This window comes from Astatotilapia calliptera, chromosome 5, assembly GCF_964374335.1.
Source record: "Astatotilapia calliptera chromosome 5, fAstCal68.1, whole genome shotgun sequence".
Taxonomy (NCBI): Eukaryota; Metazoa; Chordata; class Actinopteri; order Cichliformes; family Cichlidae; genus Astatotilapia; species Astatotilapia calliptera.
In genome coordinates this window covers 23206522-23226929 of record NC_137426.1, presented here as the reverse complement: position 1 = coordinate 23226929, position 20408 = coordinate 23206522, and the positions used below count along the sequence as shown (strand labels likewise).

At 38.5% G+C, this 20408-nt stretch overlaps 1 protein-coding gene across 7 annotated transcripts; it reads right to left on the bottom strand.

Moving 5' to 3' along the window:
* Positions 1-27: 27 nt before the first annotated feature.
* Positions 28-20408, bottom strand: inavab (innate immunity activator b). 7 transcript variants are annotated; one of them, XM_080301334.1, is made up of 11 exons: positions 20103-20408; positions 13742-13962; positions 11480-11562; positions 6925-7058; positions 4852-4974; positions 4533-4764; positions 4394-4447; positions 3851-4151; positions 3039-3194; positions 2173-2872; positions 28-1870 (listed from the first exon to the last, which is right to left on the bottom strand). In XM_080301334.1, exons 3-11 carry the CDS (start codon positions 11532-11534, stop codon positions 1778-1780), a joined length of 1848 nt encoding a protein of 615 aa, XP_080157460.1. In that variant the 5' UTR covers positions 11535-11562; positions 13742-13962; positions 20103-20408; the 3' UTR covers positions 28-1777. The 7 variants fall into 7 exon arrangements, with proteins under 7 accessions (XP_080157460.1, XP_026024015.2, XP_026024017.2 ...); XM_026168230.2 differs by having other exon boundaries at positions 13862-13962; XM_026168232.2 differs by having other exon boundaries at positions 11480-11557; positions 13862-13962.

Genomic DNA, 20408 nt, shown 5'->3' with positions numbered 1-20408 from the left:
ACAATATAAGCTAATTAAACTCAACAATACTCAAACAATAATCTTTATTTATCTCCACAGGGAAAACACTTTCACAGATTTCTTTTTAAAACAGCAACATAACACAATAACTCCACTTAAACTACTGTAAATGATAAATAAAAAAGACAGTAAAAAAAGAGACACAAAGGGTAACATGATTGTGGTCTGTTTTTCTTTTTGTAAACTAGACACCTGATTCGTTTTGCAAACTCTGGTCCATATTTTATTTAATTTCAAGTCTGACTTTTCACAGGTCCAGTGGTGCAAATCACAATAAATTAAGATAAATAGATTACTGTGAGAGACCAGTCAGTGTGTATCTGTAGCTGAATTCGCTCTACATGACTCGGATTCTCAAATATCTATTATTTGAAGTTTGTTTGGTTGAGAGTGGTGGGCTTGGAGTGTTTGTGTCTACCTCAGTGTCAAACTATTACTGCTGCTAACAGAAAGGTTAGTGAGCTGCTCTCTCAGACGCAGGTAAAGGCACGGATAAGTTCAAAACATTACAATTTGGCACACTAATAGCTGCCAAGCCTCAAGCCTCTGCTCAATTTGCCACCATCCCACATGGATGAGTTAGTGTCTAGTTTCAACTAGCTGATTAAGTCTGTTAATTCAAGTCAAATGTTTCTGTAGCTGTGCCAGTTGTAACAAGTATAACACTGAGACAAATTTGCCTGCATAAGTATGTGATAAAGAGGTCAAACCTGGGATCTTGAAATAAAGCAGCACAAGTTCAGTAAAACTGTGACTTCATTAATCTCAGGCATCATGATAAAAAAAAAAAAACAACAACAACCCAAACACACAATTAAAGGATGTGTTGCTAATTTACATTATTTTGACGGTAGACTCATTTCCTTCATACAGGTAGAATGAAAATGAGTATATTAGTTTTCCAACTAGCAAACAGCAGAAACTTAGTTTCTCTGTCTGGGGGTACATTTCTCAAAATGATTAATTATTTGGTTTGTTTTAAGCTAGAGATAACCACATCTATGTTACATTAAGGCCGTGCTAACACGTGTATTTTCTTGTTTTAAATACATTTATACATCATGTCCACATTACTGCATTTAAGGCACCATAAAGCATTATTTTTTTAACCCTGTTTAATTCTGCATGTTATAGATGCAGGACGCACATCCATTGTGTTTTAAAACAAAAACATGTTAGTGTGGATCTAAAGTACCTAAGGTAGTTCAATACCAATCTGGCATTATCAATTCATCCCAGATTCATTTCTAATACAACTTTACATCTGACTACACTATGCACATTTTGGTAGCTGATTCTTTGTAGGATCTCATGTCATCTCTTCCTCCATTTTTCATTTTGTTCGATTGCTTCAGATGTGAAGGAATGATAAGAAACCTGCAAGGTTTAATCAATGGATTGACCTAAATTTAGCTGGCTGCTTCATTAATAGTGATTCACTGGCATTCAGATCAATGCTTAACCTATAAATATTAAAATGGCCAAAAAACAAAGAAAATCAAACAAACACTGCACTCACATTTCTGAGGATGTCTGATTTATGGTAACCTGGAAACTATAGTTAGTGCTGTGCCATGTAACATTGTTTTGTAAGACGCTCCAATTTTTTACTCCAGGATAACAAAAACTTTCATGAGAAGTCCTTTTAGAAATAAAAAATTCCTCTATATCAATTTTCTATCTCACTTTGGTATAATGGGAAAATATGCTGCCTTTACATTAACAGAGTTAAGTTTGGCATCCAAGTTTCTTCTCTTTATACTTGGCTGTAAAAGTGAGAGGCGTCCTCTCCAAACCAGCGGCCTTGAGCACCCTCTACAGCTCTGTGGAGAGTTCCTCTCTGAATAACCTGGAAATGATCAACAGAAAGAAAAGATGAACATGTTGAGACGTACGTACAGCAGTGAAAAGCAGCGTATTCTCCCTGTCGCAGCAACACAAAGTAATTGTTCACTTTCACTTCAAACAGCTGCCAGCATTTAAAAACTGAGACAGGTGAACAGTGTTACTGTGTCAGATCATCACAATGCAAACATTTTGTCTGTATCATATCAGCATTTATGTATTGTTCAATTTCTCACCTACTTATGACTCTATTAAAGAAAGCAGAATGAAATGCTTTGAAAACAAGAATAAGCTTAGCTCATTTACCTGCTCATGGTACTGCTGAGTTTGGTAGCAGGGCGACTCTCCGACAAACACGTTTTTCATCCGCACTGCTCCCTGTCTGTCAAGGGAACGAGACCTGGGCGCTCTTTGCTGACTGCGTCTGTGCCACGACTTTAGCTGTTCGTTCACTGCTTGTCGTGGGAGACCATTAGCGTGGCAGTGTGGATGGTCCCAATTTGCTGGCGGGGTGATTCTAATATCAGGAGCAAAAGGCCTCTGTACTCGCTGGTGAGGTACTGCAGTGTCTTTATATCTATAATCATATCTATTCGAGGAACAAGGAGCTTGCTGGGGGAAATAGCTCCGTGGTATATCCATCTCATTGTAGATCAGTTCTTCATTGTAATAGGCTTTTGGAATACCAGGACTGGGCTGCTGCCGGGGATTACGGTAAAAGCCAGCATGCGGGAAAGCTTGAGGTCCATAGCTGCCAACTGGGCTGGGGAGCAGGAATGCAGATGGAAATTGTTTGGGCAAATCACCGGTCAATTCCCGACACGGGGAGCTATTGTAAGAAGGAAACGAGTTTTCAGAGTTGCTGTCCTCAGAGCTAGCATGGCTTCTGTAGTTCAGTGTAGGAGATGGAGTCTCTGGTAAAGTTATTGAGTATTCGGTCAGCCGCCTCCTCGGGCCTCGGGGGCGACCACGCTCCTTTTCAAATGCAGAGTCAGGAGAGGACAGCCTGTGCAAACCACAATAATTATAACAAACACAATAACAAAGCAACTTTGCAAAGAAACTGCGTGAGGCTTAAATAACTTTAACTATATTCTTAAATAATCCATTCTGTAAAGGAGCACCACACAGGGTGCAATTTCAACATGCAGATGTGTGTGAGGTATAGCTACCTGAGGGAGAGCTGTCTGTGCACTCGCATCTCTGGGGTGGAGGGTGTACTGTTTGACTGGGTGCGACTCAGCTTTAGATGGGAAAGTTGAACAGGCAGAGCCAACTGTGCTAAACAAGCTTCCAAGGGTGGCAAAGACTCAGGTTTGGCTGGGCTGCTGAACACACAACATAGGAGAGTAATTAATTAATATAACAATATATCTTATGAATGGTTAATGTGGGTACTACATAAAGGGTGGACAGTGTGGACATATACACGCACACACACTTTGATAAATACATTTTGACATGTCAAACATTGAGTGATTTAATACTGTGGCAAACAGCAATTGTTCCTTTTAGAAATGAAAACAAATAGAAGAATACACATTATCAGGGGCAGGAGTTTCTATATATAATTATGTAAAGAGTTACAGTTGGCTCTGCACACTGACTGCTGCAAAAACAAATGGCAGTATTGACATGTTCTATTTAATTCAGAGCATTAATGGTTGTAGTGAAAACAAGGTTACTTTTTAAAAATGGCTTCTCTAAAGTAGATGAAGATGACCTGTTTTGAAGTAAAGGAATTTCTTACACTGTTAACGTGTTAATTAACAGTTTCCTTTTAGATTTTAGAAGTGAAAGGATGTTTTTTTGTTTTTTTAAATCTCATTTGGTCGTCGGGTTCTTTGGAAAAAATCCAACTGGATTCCTTCCAAAGAATCCAACGTTCGTTTACATAACATCACAAATCATAATTTGTGTTTCCAATTCCAATCCTCACAACTTGATAAACAGGAAAGGAGTTATAATGGATAGCCTGGGTTACCTCATCTTGACGGACGAGTGCGACTTCTTGCTCTTCTGGTAGGGCTGGTCAAGACTTGACTCGGTCCATGGGGAGTGCTCGATGGGAGGAAGGTCATACGCTGGCCTCGAGGTAAAGCTCAAGTCAACGCTTGGATGGGGAGAGTGACTCAGGTTCAGCTGCAGGGACTGCGGAGTCACACATGGAGAAATGTAGGCGCCATCCACGCAAGACTGCGTGGACAGAGGGAGCAGCTGGGGAGGATCCGTCTCTGCTGGATAAGGGAGTCCTGAAGAAGGCTGTGAAGACTGACTTGTGACTTCTAGGAAAAAACAGAACAAACCCCCCCCACAAATGATGCGCATGGTAAAGAATTTTGCATGGATAACATTTATTGTCACCACAGACTCTCTACCTTTGTGAATGACACTATTTAGGAAACATTTGAATTCTCGTGAAGTTTCTGTGGTTAACTAGTCATCTAATAAACTCTGTGAGGGTTTTAAACCAAAGAAAATGAAAGAAGGAAAAAAGTGCTTTCAAAGAAATAAGCAAAAACCTTACCTTCATCTTGCACAACAGAATCAGATAGAGAGCTGTCATCAGATGTGCCAAGATCTAAAAAAAACAAAACCGAAAGACACTCAGTATTAAAATTAAACATTTCTATGAAGAGCCGTTATGATTTGAATTGTCACCTTACCTTGTTGCGTAACACTGAGGGCAGGGAGTGGTGATGATCGGCCATGCTCCAGTCGAAGGCTGAAGGCCGTCTCTTGTAGATGCTTGAGTTTCTTCTCCTCTCTTTTGCACTGCTGCAGGCGGCTCTTCCTCACAGACTTGCTCAAGTTTTCCTCTTCACAAAGCTTCCGTGCAGCTTCATATATCTTCATCTGAAGCGCTAGAGAAGCGTCGACTGAACTCAATTTTGAATCCTGCAAAGGTTACGGCAGTTTAGCAGAGAGACAGACAACAACAAGAGGACACTATTCCATTGTGCAGTCTCCAAATTTGGCTTATACCTCTGCTCCTCGAGGGATTTTGAGTTCGTCAAGTTTAAACGCAGCTCCAACGCGGCGGTGAACCTGCGGGGCCTTCTCTCCTGGCTGCAGAGGATAATCTTCTGACAGCCGGCCCGTCAGCTCCTAAACAATATGTAACTAATTAAAATCCAAATGTCCCTAAAGCAACATCTCAGCATGAATGAAAGTTTATTTTTATAAGGATACACAGAAGCTTGGTTAAATGGTCAATCAAAACAAGGCTTCTTTTAAAAATCAACACCGATAAATCTCTTCAGTTTTGTTCCTGGCAGTTTTTTTCCCCATTCAGTTTACTCAACCATCTCCATGTTGTAGTTCTGAAATGGTGTACAAGTATCTACCTCTTATCTCTTTACATGTTCAGACTTATAGGTGCAGAGACGTGGTTGCACAATTTTGCATTTGCAGAGATTTTCTTTCACAACACATTCTTTGGGTTTCACTTTCCCACTGTATTAAGTACCCGTGTCTTCACTGAACCCAGAGAAAAGCAAAGCACTGTTTCCGATTTCATTAAAGATCAGACAAAAGAGGCTCGTACTTTGAGTTACTCAAAGTCAACCGCCTTTACAGACAGACAAAATCTCACGTGTAGCCAATGAGCTTACTTATTCTTTTGTCACCGAGTTCTGGGAGAGGTATCATGACTCTCATTAGTTCGCCTAGAGCATGTCCCAACAGGACTGCCTTGCCCAAGTGTCAGCAGGAAAGAATGATCTGGCCTGGGATTTTACCCCGGAGCACCCATGCACGTCATGAACATGCCTGAATCTGTGTGTCCAGTTGGGAAATTTCTAGATTTCATTTCATAGAAAAGAGAAAAGACTTAACATGAAAAATAACGACGTGAAAAAATAACGACGTGAAAAAAAGTCTCATGCTGGATCCAAACTGAGGCTGAAACTGCTTAAAAGTCTTTAACAGCTATAATGCATTCATACACTACAGCCACATTACATGGACTGATTTCTCTCCACGGTCTATCTGAAAGGAAATGTGATAACAGAACAGGTACGATGGATAACGGAGATAACCTTGAAAATGCATTAGTTAGAATTGGTGTTGGCCTTATTCCTTTTAAATGGCCTAAAAGGAAAAGAGAGAATAGCTGAGATGACGTCTCAGTCTCACTGCGGCACTGAACTATTTTGAATGACTCACTTTTGAAATCGGCTAAAATTTCATATCTTTTCCTGTGATTTGAAAATTCTCTGTGATGGACTGGAGACCTGACCAGAGTGTACCAGATCTTGTTTACTTCAACTCACAAAAAAAAAAAATAAAATAAAATAAAATAAAAATCAAACCTTTACTGTCATTCAATCTCCTGGAACTTTTAGTTCACACTTTAATATTCGCCTGCCTTGATTATTGCAATTCACTTTTCAATTTTGCATCTCTCAGTCCTTCATAGATTATTTCCAACTGGTGCAAAATATAGCAGCTAGGCTGCTAACAAAAACTAGCTGTGATCCTCTAACCAGGGTCTCCTAACTGCCCGTCGCTCTGGTTTTAAAACCAGAGGTGATTGTTGATCAGTTCCAGCTCATCTGCAACCATGTATTAGATAAGTGATTAAAAAGGATGGAAGGGTTGATTTGGAAATGGAGCATGTAAAAACTGCAACCTATGACTGTCCTGTGATTTCGCATTAGCGTCCCATCCTCAGTCACTTTGCATTCATACATATTTGTGCATCCACTTGTGCTACCAATATTGTCATTAAACAAACACGAAATGTCCCTCCTGCAGGTCACTTAACACGAAAACATAACAAGAAAACTGCCCCACCACTTTAATCCTTCATAAACGGAGGCTGAATCATCTGCAGTGTGCTTCCAGTGTGAGCAAAAGCTGTACTTGTGACAGCTTGCTTAATTTCCTAACAATTGTCTTTACTTTGTGTAGATCTACTTAAACCATTAAGACTTTAATGAAGAGATGAATTAGATGTGACTCATTTGTTCTGTGACATGTTTCATTGTGATATGCAGCCTCGCCAGGTTTTAAACGGTTGATCTGTGGATGACCAGTGGAGTAAGCGTTACTTACAGCTTCTCGGATGCACAGTTTCCTCAGCTCATGTATGCACATCTCTAACTTCTCTTGGAGCTCCTGGTGTTTGATCTTTATGGCCCGTGTGTGTGTGGTCACATCCTTTGTGTGGGTTGTTGGGCTGTCAGACCCTGCAATAGCAAAGGAGCATATGAACAAATCTGAGATGATGTGACATTCATGTATTTCTTTATTTAAATACATAATAAATACAAAATATATTATATTTGATGCATGTGTTTTTGGGACCTCAGCATCATCGATGTGATTTTTCCCCCCCAGAAAAATCTGAGATATATTTAATTTCTTTTTTTTTTTTTTTTTAGAAAAATGTGTTAAAAGGTTCAATAAACACTCCACTTTCAAAGAAAAATAATTTTCTGTCAGTTACTTGATGGTTAAGACTTTACAAGGTAAAGCAAAAGCTTAAATCTCCAATGACACTTAAATCCAAAAGAAAAAAAAGTAATTAAAAGCACCTGTGACAACTGTAACTTAAGCAGAAACTCAGTGATGATTGTCATTGTGTATCAGCAAGATGACAGAAACACTACCAAGAACACCCGAGAAAAATGAGATCTGAAATCTTAGACCGAGATTTGAAATCTTAACAGCGGTTACACAACATGTACAATAATTACACACATATGCAGGGAGAGGAATAGTAAACTTCAGAGCTAAAGAAACATCTAAGCATGCTACTGTCCAACTCCAATGGAGGTCAAACAGGGACAGCCATAAGATTCACAGCCTGATGAGTCAGCCTCCAACTTTTAAAACATCTTGAATTTAATTTCATAAAATGTGGTGGGCCTGTGACCCCAAAACGGAATAACAGCAGAAAATGAATGGATGGATGGATGGATGGCTAAAGAACTCAAATAAACCTGTCCAAATAAACTAAAGGAAAATAGATGAAAAGCAGTGAATCGTCTAAAACACAATATTTAATTATTTTCACCTGATATTTGACATCACTCATAAAGGTAAATACAGAAAACAGTCAGCTCTTCTTAAAGATACCAAAGCACATACACGTTGCTGGTTCATTGGCTGAACCAAGACAAATTTGATTCGATTCCAAAGAAGAGTCCTGCAACAACTCCCGCCTTTGTGAAGCTTAACATGCTCAGTTTCTGTTGACATTGTGTTGCAGATGTGTGGTTTCAGCACCATCCTCATTTTGCTTCTGAAATGTGTTGTGCTAAAGTGACAACTCTGTGTGCACAAAAATGCCTGGATCTTAAAAGAAATTCACCACAAAAACAAGAAACTGATTAAAGACACTAAAAATCATTCAATGTCATACTTACAGAGAAGTCAGACTACTATGGAGATACAAATTCAATTGTACTCACATATTTTATCTGTACTGTGCCGTTTAAATCTAGTTTTTTTCCTGGTGTGTATATAAAAGGGTTGTTTATGATGTATACTTTTATGTCTGTAAATCTATTCAGTCATATCATTGAAGCAGATTAACAATGGAGGCCACTGAAACTAAAAGCAACAATAACAGTGGACAGAAGAACGAATCCTTTGTTTTATCTGCTGTTTTAATTAGTAACACTGAAGAAAAATAACCGTCAGCTTCTCTGTAACTATAAACAACGCGAGCGTTCGACTGGTGCTGTCTGTAGCCTTGGTGACTAATGCCATTAGGTCTCCGGCTTATGGGAGTGGTTTCAGGCATCATCCATTAAGCACCACATACCTTCAGAGATTATTAACAGAATCCCTGCAGGTACTGACAAACATATGAGGCGCGACAGGAGAAAAAAGAAAAGAAAAAAAGAGTGACAGCACTACAATAGGCTGAGAAATTCCTCTTCCTCACAGTCATAATCACCCTTTTCTTTCTGGTGTGACATTTTTTCATTGTATAGAACAAAGATCATGCGGCTCAATTAGGGCGTGAGGAATTTCAGAGGGGCCACAGCAAATCAGCAGAAACTAATGTGTGTGCAAAAACAAAACAGCTAATGTTTGCCGTTAATTATATGATACTGTGAGGAAGATAACCAAAGTGGAGAGGCAACTTTACTGACACCCTGAAGTAAACTGTGGCAATCCTTCCCCCAAAAATGACAGAATACAAAGACCCGCATGTTTACCAGGGCTGAACTTAAAATGCCCAGTTGCGCCTTTGGGCAGGCAAATTGTTTAACCTCTTCCACCCTGCATTTGTGACCAACAAGCAACTCGCCCTGCTCTGCTATGATCAGTATGTGCGCTGCATTGTTGGACTTCATTCCTACTGCACCAAATTCATGAAAGCTGTAGCTGGATATTTATTAAAGTTGTTCAATAACAAAAATGTCTATTTACTCACTGTTACAAGATATTATTAGATCTTGACAAGTGAAAATGTTTTTACATCTCATTATGTCCTCCTAAGGGGCATTACTCATATTTCAAAACTCACAAAGTTGTTTGAATTGACCCTAAAGTTATGGAACTGTAACAACTGAAATAAGATGCTTTCATGTGTAAATAAAACAAAAAAGTGGTTATAGAGTTAGGCAGACATAACCTCTTTTAGCTATTCCTCATCTCTGTTTACATCTCTGAATACAATGGCTACTACAAGCATACCGTCCAAATTTCTGGCCCAAGTGTCAGCAGCGGTTGCATTGTGTAGGTTGTAGGCAACAAAAGGTTTCCATGAATGGGAAGAATGAAAACTATGGTCTCTGCTGCACTGATTTCATCCTGTTGTTTGTTTAACTTGGTAGATAACATCTACCTGACCTTGAATGGGAAGGAATGACTTCTTAAAAGTGAAAAGTTAGTGGAGATTATTTTATCGAGAACATAACTGATTTTTCTGCTACCAGGGTATAAGTCCATGTTTGGATGAATTCTGTTATTTTCTAAAAGGATACTGTTTTGCTAAGTTAGCAGTGATCTCAAGAAATCATCGACACTGTTGCTTAAAAATACAATATACTTTAGGTTTTACTAAGAGTGACTTGAAAGCATGTGCTGTGATAAATTTATCTGGTTTGATGTGTTTGCTCAGTTTCAGCACTCGTTTACGGCAAAAGCAAGGCTTTACTGGGAAAAATGACTTTATGCTTTACAGGTCAGATGTGGGTTTCAACGCCTGTTTCAAATCGAAATAGTCTATTACCATTTTGATAATTGACACACTGCATGGGAAAAACCAAGCAAAGACGCAGATGAGAATCATTGCAATGATGCAATCAAGAACAACCGTACTTTCCAGTAGTTACAGTGTTGATCTTATTTTAACTGTCTGCAATACAGGGTGTATCAAAAGAATCTTCCAAAGTGCTTTAATTCTGCATCCGTTCACTGGTAATGATCGAAACACACCGTTAAAAAGAGGGGATTCATGGAGTTTGCATGGACATAGATTGACATAGATCCTGACCTTGTATGTCAAACAAAGTTTACTCCATCTTACTGCAAAGGTCCATTACCTTTGAAATCAGATGATTCTTTTTGCATTTCTCAATTACCCCCCCCCCCACAAAAAAAAGTAGTTTACTGCCGTATAAATTGCAAACGAAGCACTCTTGTGTTACAGGTCCTCGCCCAGCAAACTGGACATGAGGGGAACATCAGTGCTCAGTGTAGTCACACACATGTAGGAGTACGACCTGACTAGTTCATAGGTGTCAAACTCTGGCCCGCGGGCCAAATTTGGCCCGCAGCCTAATTACATTTGGCCCGCGAAGCCAAACCAAATTACTATTAGAGCTGGCCTACTGGTATTATACAGCTAATATATATATTGTTTAGTATTAAGCTTTGCTTGTTCCATATTCAGTTTTTCAGCAAAACGTGTTTGAGTCCATAAGAAAAGATTCATTCTTATATCTGGAGGAATAAATATATTTCAATAAATATTAACGTTAGCCCGCGACTTTGTTCCAGTTTTGAGTTTTGGCCCACTGTGTATTTGAGTTTGACACCCCTGGACTAGTTAGTCAGTTAGTGAGGCCGATGACTTTTCAGTCTTCAGCCTGTGGAAATAAAGCTGTGTGGATTGTAATTGACTGACAGTTTTGTATAGTTTTAAGTATTCGCATTGTTACTAAACCACAATATTTCAAAGAATGGACACGGTTTGACATCTTCAAGTAAAAAAAAAAAAAAAACAAGTGAAAAACTAAAAGACAGAACAACAAAGAGTCATTACTGAAATTAGTTTCTTTGTATGTTAGTTGTTTTGAAATGCGAGGAAACAAAAAAAAAAGGTGAAGAAATTAAAAGTGGTCTTTCACATGGCTTTTTCATGCTGAGTTACAACTGTCATCTCTGTCTAGCACTTAACTCTACTTCCTACTTTCACATTAATGAAAGCATCTGAGGTTGTTAAAGTTGCCCAGTTTGTTCCTCCTGCCTGTAGCTGTTCTATACTGACACAGACTCAGGGGAACAGTTTGAAATCTCAACTCTATATCAAATGTAATGATCATATTGCAATGTGCAATGATTAGAGTGCATAGTTTTTTTTACTAAGCGTGCTATGACATTTAAAAATAAATAAATGCTGAAACACTGATTTTTTGTTTGTTTTTACCTGAATGAAGAATGATGCCGCTGTCAGTGTCGCTGATCTCCCCGTTCCCCTCCATGTCAGTAGATGGTCTTCCTGTTCCTGTTCTTCAGTGGAGGCAAAAGATAATGTCACATACCATGTCCTTCTGTTACGTAAGTAAGAATTTCATTTTCATTTAATTTAAAGTGACAGCCTCTTTTTTTCTTTTTCTTTTTAGTGTCATAGCCCTGAATTGGACAAAGCAAGTGTTGGCAAATTTGATACAGAATTTGGGAGTTTATTCACAAAGCCTGCGACCTAAGATAATCCAACAGCAAGGAGAAAAAACTGAGAATAATCCTAAATAACTAGACATTATGCTTCAAATAAAACCAATAGCGTAATTAAAAACAAACAAAAAACCTAAAACCAAGGAAAACATCATTAACACACAAGCTTCGCAAAGACCGCCCATTACGTAATCTGTGACCTGTTACTTAAGTGATTCAGGTGTGACTTGCCTCTTTGAACTCTTAGACAGGTGTAGTCACAGTCTTCCACAGCACACGTTTGTGTAGCATGAGTACACATATGTGTTGTCAAGTCTAGGGTGTTTCCTGTGACGGCCTGTTTGTTAAGCTCTGATGTCATGATTGCCACTAACTCACTCCGTGTCATAGCTGGCTCACAATGCATGAGTTATAAATCCATCTGGTGGCAAATAAAAACTGGGAAGTTTAATAATTAACTGAGTGAACAGAGGAATGCCACTGTGGTTGCATTCCAGCACACAGGCTTGGTTAACTTCAGCTAAGACTAGAAAGCAAAGGAACAACTACCCAAGGTAAAGTCAGCTATGTCATACAAGAACCAGTTTAATGTTAGTCGATCTATTGGGTAAACACCAGGAAACATGCAGAGATCTTCAAAAATAATTAAATAAAAATAAAAGTATCCCATTATCTTATCCTATTCTAAAAATGACATAACCATGACATACATCCACAAACCTGTGACTGTTACCTCCACACCTCTGAATCACAGATAACTGCCAGGTGTTTTTGCACAGTTACAGCAAAACAGTAAAAAGCCACCTCATCACTGAGCACTGACATCTCAAACCAAGCAATTAAAATAAATAAATAAATAGACGCAGCCACACATCTTTGGCAGATACACTGACACAATCTTTAAAATCCATAGGTCAGGAGTGCCACCAAATTTCATGCGACTGTCTGGACCAACATAATCATACACAGTACACAACAGTTTTTTGTTTTTAACTACACTTGCATACTGTTAAAGTACATGCAAGTCAAAATGATAAATAAACCCACTTCTAATTGGGCCTCAAAACAGACCCCTTACTGGGAAGAAGATTTGCCAAGGATATCTCCATAATCCTAACACTGATTTAGCTGTTTGACTAATAAACAACGCTGCACAGCAGCAGGAACAGCTCGTTACAACCCTGAGAGAAGTGAACGAGACTAAAGCGATGTGTCACAATCTTATCAGTTTCTAGCCCAGAGATAACCAAGGAGGGAGCAACGAACACAGCATTCTCATTTTATACACATTAATGGTCGAAATCTGTGGAAATGGACTTAAATGATGCAGCAAAACTTTAAGATTTATAGCAAAGTATGCCAAAGACGCCCCTTTCAGAACCACTGGACTGATCAATCAATGTTCTTTCAATGAAGCCTTAACAGCCACCACTAATTCTATTAGCCCAAATAATGTCAGTACAAACAATTCAGTTACTGAAACAATTAGTCTGCTTTATTCTGAGACATTTTAATCAACGGTATGATTATTCAACGTTGATTTTCATTTCCAACAATACACCAAAGCATATCCTTTACATTAAAATCTGGGGAGTCCAGTTATATGCCTTGGAGCATTTTTGAGTTTTCCGTTTCCCACTTGGCAAGTTGAAGTCAAGTTAAAATCCCCAGGAAATAATCTGCACTCATCTATCCTCCACGCATGGATGAAGTTGCATTCTCAGTTGCAAGCGAACTGAAACTTGTCAAGTGTTTACAGGTAGGCATTTGGTTTGGTGTGATTTACCTGCCGGTAAAACATCTTTTTCTTGTTTGTAATATTTTTTGAACAACTTTACATCCTTGAGGACAACTAATTAACAGTTTCAGTAAAAGAATTTCATTGTGTATAAGCATTCACATTAATAGTACAATTACAGATATTCTACATTAATCCAAGTTAACGCACATGGACGTTTGTAGGTTTTATGAAGAATGTCATTAGGACAAAAAAACAAAAAACAAACAAACTTACTTTACTTCATGGAAAACTCAAAAATCCAACCAGTGAAAAGTGTCCAACAGAATTCCCAACTTGAACGGCGATACACAAAACCTGAGCCGCACAGAATCTGGGCAGGAGCGAGAGACTCACCGCTAAGAAAGCGCTGCTTGCTGAAGAGGTGTGGCCTCGGACAGCGAGGGCTGAACACTTGAGATGGTATCACATAACTCGACTCCTGTGTGAGCTTGAAACTGTGTCAACAACAATGACCAACACACCGAGAAATTACAAGTCACTTCATGCTCTTATCAGTCCACTTACAGATGGGTGGGGCCATCTTTGACTGAAACGTGCATCTCATGACAAATGCAATATCGATTGGCCCCCTGACAATAACACTTTAATTCATTGATAAACAAATTGTTAAAAAAAAAAATAGACGGTAGACTTTTTTTGTTATTAGCCAAAACAAAAAAGCAAAAACATACTATTTTCATGCTCAAAAAATTGCAAATTTCTGTTCTCACATTTTATAGACCAAAAGATTAATTAGCACCAAAGTCATTCAAGAGATTAATCATGAGCTCATTATTTATTAGTAAGTTTATCCTTATCAGCAGCCGGATTGCAGCAGTCAAAGATCCTGGTTCACTGTGATTTGTTTAAGGGCTGGAAAGTTGTTTGTGGGACAGAGCTCATATCTGGTTTAAATGACTCTATGACTTCATAACTGCATTTAAATGACTTGCTCACAGAGTTGGGCTTCTATTTTCTCACTATGATCATTATAAACTATTCCTAATAACTGTGAGAGTTTGAGGTAGTACAGACCAAAGATGAGAACACCAGAGTCAGTGCATGTTTACTGCCATCTCCTGGTTGATTAAAAGCAGAGAAAAACAACAACAACACGCAATCATGAATTTAAAACTTTACTAGCATAGATTTTCGTGTGTCCCCTTAAACTTCCCCCACCTGTCTACCTACTTCCGGTCTACCCATACAGAGGCTTTTTTGCATCCACCTCTTTCCTCCTGCACTGAAAAGAGGGAAACAAATGGTACTGGCATAGTTCACGTGATTTACAGAGCACCTGCTTTGCATGGTTCACATTCATTCTGAATCTCAATATTCAGTTTGGCTTTCCAGGAATGTTGGTGCTCAGACACCCGCAAAAAGGTCCAGCAATTCCCAGACACTCGGGGATCAGATCTTAAATGACATGGCACCGAGAAAGCAGCAAGGTTTTGGTTCAGTGACTTCTACACTTAAGACTTCACACTGTGAGCACTACTCAACACATTTCACAGATACTAAGCCATGTCAGACTTTCAAGTTTGCCTTTGACTAGGTGGGTTTTTCTGCACTGAAGATTTCTGAGCACCTCAGACCCAGGAAAAATACCCTCCTCCCATTTAAATGCTTTTGCTCATTTAGGATTCATTTAATCAAGTATAATCTACATGTTTGTATATCAAATGATCAGAAATAACAGGAAAATGCATAGATTTCTGTTTAAGAAATAAGTGGTAATTATCCTTTCACGTGGAAAACTGCATACACAAACAGACGATATTTGGTGTCTCCTTCAAAAACAAAAGCTAAATGATTTTTAAAACACAATTCTTCTGCAGTATCAAAAGGTTTAAGCCTATTAGGTAATGCAGCCTAATAGACTTCAAATGTTTTCTAAATGGGAATTTCAGGAAATCTAGTTTCTCATGTGGCTCAACTGATCAGACAGGTCTTTCTGACAGTTTGCCCATCCCATTTATTTTAAGGCTAAATAAATATGAGTTCAACAGCCTTTTTTATGGTTTATTATAGCACTAGATGTATTAGTTGTATGACTATATTAAGCTATATTAGATGCATTAGTTTGACCTAATAATAATGCAAATAAAGGTTGTAGTTGGGAACAGTGCTTACCACCTACTTCAGTCAGCTGAGATTTTGTCTTTTTCAAAGCGCACTCATAAACAGTATTAAACATGGGCATAGCTTCCAGGTCTGCAAAGTAAAGGCAACATGGAATTCCCTTAAATATGTATTCATTTTAACTTCCACCAGTGACCTTGACTCCTATAGACATCTATGGGAAAACATCACCCCAACATCAGTAAACATATGAGTTTATGGGTTAAGTCACTAATTTCATGTCATACTGAATAAAGCACGAAGTTTAGTTTGGATAAATAACCCCCTGGCTATTTACTTACTGAGAAGCCAATAAGTGTGTGGTTTCTCATCGAATCGGCTTTCAAAACACCAAAATAGTGACATCATCATCTCGAGGCTTTAAAACAGGGCTTCAGAAACCACTGGTTGATGTCATAGAGGGTTAGCGTTTTCACAATACTAGAATTACAAACTCGATACCGATACACAGGAAAACACTCGACACTCAACAGCATTTTCAATATCACGACAAAGATTTTGTTCCCCTTAAGCAAAAACAGAAGGAATGAACTGATATTTAGAAAGTGTTCATTTTTTAATGTTTAATTATCCAAATTATAAGTTAGATTGAACAAAATTAGTATTTAAGATTACATTTTAAAATTGGAAAACTTCATTAGAGATCATGAAGTTAAATATATTTTAGAACCTACTTAGAAAAAAAAGGTACAGAAAACAACACAACACCTAACATTTAAAGTGTGGTGTTAGTTGTGTTATGTTCACTGTGAAAGACTGAACCACCGGCCACTGCCTGCATTTTAAAACTGACCTCACAGCTGGCTACAACAAAATAACAAACATTTTAATAAATTATTGTAAAGGAAAAAAAGTCAAAGTTAATCATCTTGTCCACATGTGCCTGCAGCCTGTCATCCACCGTTCACATTGCTCTGTCTCAGTATGCATCTTTTTACATCCTCAGCTCCGCTCTTCAGGCATGAAACCTGTCTGATTCTGCTGTTCTGCTCTGGATTTCACTCTTTATTTCTACTTTGATTTCCTCGCTGCTCTGCACAGCAAGCAACCCTCCAGGTTCCCAATGACAACATGATGATAATGTCGCTATCGGGCAATTGCTAACAGTTAAATGGATAAAGTGTGCACAGGCCAGGTTAACATTTCTAATAACAGTTTAATACTTCACTGTTGTTGAAACAGAAGCTTTACTGATCACTGAAATTCCTGTGTCTGTCATCCAGCAGCAGTGAGGTGAAATTGTACAGCTGCAAATGGCGATCTTAATTGGATATTAATTTTAGTATCTATTAATATGAGGCTTTAGATTTTTTTTTTTTTGGTCAAACCTACAGTGGGTACGCCCATCTTTTACTTTATATGTGTGCACCTCATTTCTTTATAGAAATGGCTTTTTCCCTATTGCATGTTTAGTTAAGATTTACTCACTTAACTGAAAATACACAATATTTAAGGCTCAAGGAAAATCAAAGATCAGTTATAAAGTTAAATGAATGCATCCATAGTTAATGAGTAAATAATGCCATGAGAATAATGATCAAATTAGTAGTGATGAAGCATCCCTACCTATTACCAGCGCCTGTTAGTACAATACAGCAGCACATTATACAAAAACAAAACAACAACAAAACAGCATCAAATCATATACAAGAAATTAATTCATATTTTTTTAAGTACTCGTGTAAAACGCTACTGTTAAATTCTAGGATTCTCACAGGTTTTCCAAGACCGTCTGAGCCCATATAATACCCCGCACTGATCTGGGAAACTACAGTTAAGAGGAACTGAGAGAAAGCTGTAAATGAGAAATGTTTAGCCACATTTTAACAACTAGTCAAAGATGCAATTATAGTGTAACATTTCACAGTCAGAAGCGCATTAGTCACATCGCAGCTGTCCACCAACAGTGTGTTTAAGTCCATCATGCTTGATGTGATGACTAGTAAAACTGTTTCCCACAAAGATACCAAACACACAGCATCCAGAGTTATGGTAGCCAGTTGGTGGATGTCATCATGGGTAGTTTATATAAACCAGAAGTCCCAGAGAGACAGAGAGCAGGCTTTGTAAAGGAAACATAGCAGCTGGCAAAACAAATTCTTTAAATATTCTTGAGTCCTTTTTATAAGTGCATGGGCTAGACCGCCGCTGCCAATGCAGAATTATTAAGTGCCAGTCCTCAATACTTTAAAACTTAAGACAAATGTGTGCCAGTGAAACACTTTTTAAGCTGCACTAATAAACCACAAACCCTAAAAAAAAAAAGAAAATCAAAAAAATAAAACGCACAGGAAGAGAATCCTGTTTCAAACCTTCACACTTCTCACTGCCTGCAGCCAACTTAAGCTTCATGTTGGTTCAAACTCCAACAAACTAACGTACATGTGAGAAAAAAAAACCAAAAAAAAAACCCTAAACAAAACACTACATGCACACTTTGGCAGAAGAAAAGTCCCTGATTTGATCACTGAACAATTTGTTTATCACATGCAAACCAAGCATTAAAATTGTGGCCGAGAGGGAACAAGCCTAACACATTAAAAACTACAATTAAAAAGATGAGTATACAGTTATGGTTAAAGAGGGAAAAACGTATACCCTTAGCAGGTAAAAACAACCAGCAACAAATGACATATTACACAGTGTCATTATTTATTTAACAAAAACCAAATCAAAATTGAGAAGCAATGTGTGGAAAAACGAAGTTCAACCCACGATTCAGTAGCTGGCAGAAGCACCTTTAGTAGCAGTAACCTGAAATTACTTTTAGTTTCTTTATGACTATCAGTCTCTCACATCGTTGCGGAGGAATTTTAGCCCACTTTTCTTTGCAATCTTTACAACGTGGCTTCCGTTCATTGAGTCTCCCCCCCCCCCCCACACTTATGTACAGCTCTCCTCACTCCAGGTCCTGCTAGATTAATTAAATTGGTTTGAAGTCTGGACTTTGATTGGACCACTGCAAAACCTTGATTCTTTTCTTTTTCAAACATTCTAACATAGATTTGCTGCTGTGTTGCTGCAATGCTCACCATGCTTCAGCTGTCAGACAGGTGGGCTCATAATTTACTCTAGAATACTTTGGTATAGAGAGGAGTTCATGGTCAACTTGGTGACTGCTAGACGCCTGGATTATTTGGAGTTATTTGGCAAAACAAGCCCAAATCATCACCCCTCTGCCACTGTGCTTGACAGCTAATGTCTAGTGGAGGTGTTTGTGGAGGTGTTTGTGAAAGTCAAAGTCCAGACTTCAACTCAATTGAACCGCTGTGGCGGGATACAAGAGAGCTGTATATAAATGGATCATTGCTAACCTCAATGGTGCGAGTCATACAGAAACCTGAAGTTACTTCAAGTTATCACTATTAAAGGTGTTTCTTCTGGTAAAGGTGGTTTTACCATGACAGTATATTCTGTTTCAGTTTTCTTTATCTCTTAAATCCCAGTGTTATATTATATTTACACCAAATACCAAACACGTTTTTTATGGCCTCACACATTTAGTAAATTTTACACTCATTCTCTAACACTCAACTAGGGGTGACTGACACATCAGGAAACTTTAAGGTTTTATGTGGGTTTAAACAATGCTGGGCGGCACAGCATGAGTTTGTAATTACTGCTGCACTGGAGGGTCAGTGAAGTAGTAGGGGTTAAGCCACTTCTGTCTTTTGCCCTTGGGTCAATGCTGAGGAATGTGTGACTGCGGTAAAATTTCAATCAAGTGAAATGAGAAACTAACCAATGGGACGACTGCACAGGAGATAACCTTTGCATGGATCGGAGCATAATAGCATCAAACTTGGGAGTATGCCTAGTATTAACAATTCTGTAAACTGTGTGCACATTTCAAAAAGCTTGCAAAAGTACTTCATTAGGCTTGCATTTTATGATCAGACATGTTTACTCTTCCAGTCAAAGAGGATGTTGCAATCCGACAACTTCTGTGTACAGTCAGGGATCTGTAGACAGTTTATGGTTCACCTTCAAGCTTGACTTCTCGTTTGCAAACAATTGACACACCAATATTTTTTTAAACAGCTTTTTAAAGTAAATAAGTATCACATAAAAAATTAATTCACATTTTAAAAAAGAAGATAAACAGACTCCGTGATACTTAGTGTTTCAGGATCACTGGTTTATACACACACACACACACACACACACACACTGAATACAAAAACAAATAAAAGTAAATCTAACTGAGAAAGGAGAGTGTGACTGTATCATCCACTCGCTCAGTCAGATGCACTGAGTTTGCTGGGCCTCATCTTTAGAGTTTCTCAAAGTTTAGGAACTTCTTCGCTTCAGTGGTCAGCTCTTCCCCAAAAATACTTTCACCCTCGGCTCACTGTTACCCAGCATTAAGTTAGGTTCAGCAGTTCTAAATAAACAACATGCTTCACAAAACTAGTTAAAGTAAGATAATAATTCTTAGCTTTCTTGCTCTTACCTTCGTAGCTAGTTAGCCTGCTAGCAGCATGCCTCATCTACATCCATACAATCTGCGCTCCATTGGCTCGCAGCCTCCCAGATTTGAGCTGGAAGTTTACTTTAGCTACAGTGAAAAAAAAAAGGAGTGGAAGAAAACAGAATCGAGTCCCAGCGTTACGTCAGTGTAGTCTAGCCGCTTGAATTAACAGGAAAACAACCATTAAGCTGAAGCTGAGTTCTCAAACCGCTAACTTTGTTGGAAAGCATACACCGAGCGCTCACTGAGGCAAAGGAACGCCGAGCTGCCTTCAGGTACCGTCGGAAA

Bases quoted from the DNA above. Each gene is read 5' to 3' on its own strand.
- inavab (XM_026168226.2), bottom strand. From the start codon at position 20,139: ATGAGGCATGCTGCTAGCAGGCTAACTAGCTACGAAG. The intron at 4,765-4,851 runs GTATAAGCCAAA...TAACCTTTGCAG, and splicing joins AAATCCCTCGAGGAGCAGAG to GATTCAAAATTGAGTTCAGT. The intron at 2,873-3,038 runs GTAGCTATACCT...TGGTTTGCACAG, and splicing joins CACAGACAGCTCTCCCTCAG to GCTGTCCTCTCCTGACTCTG.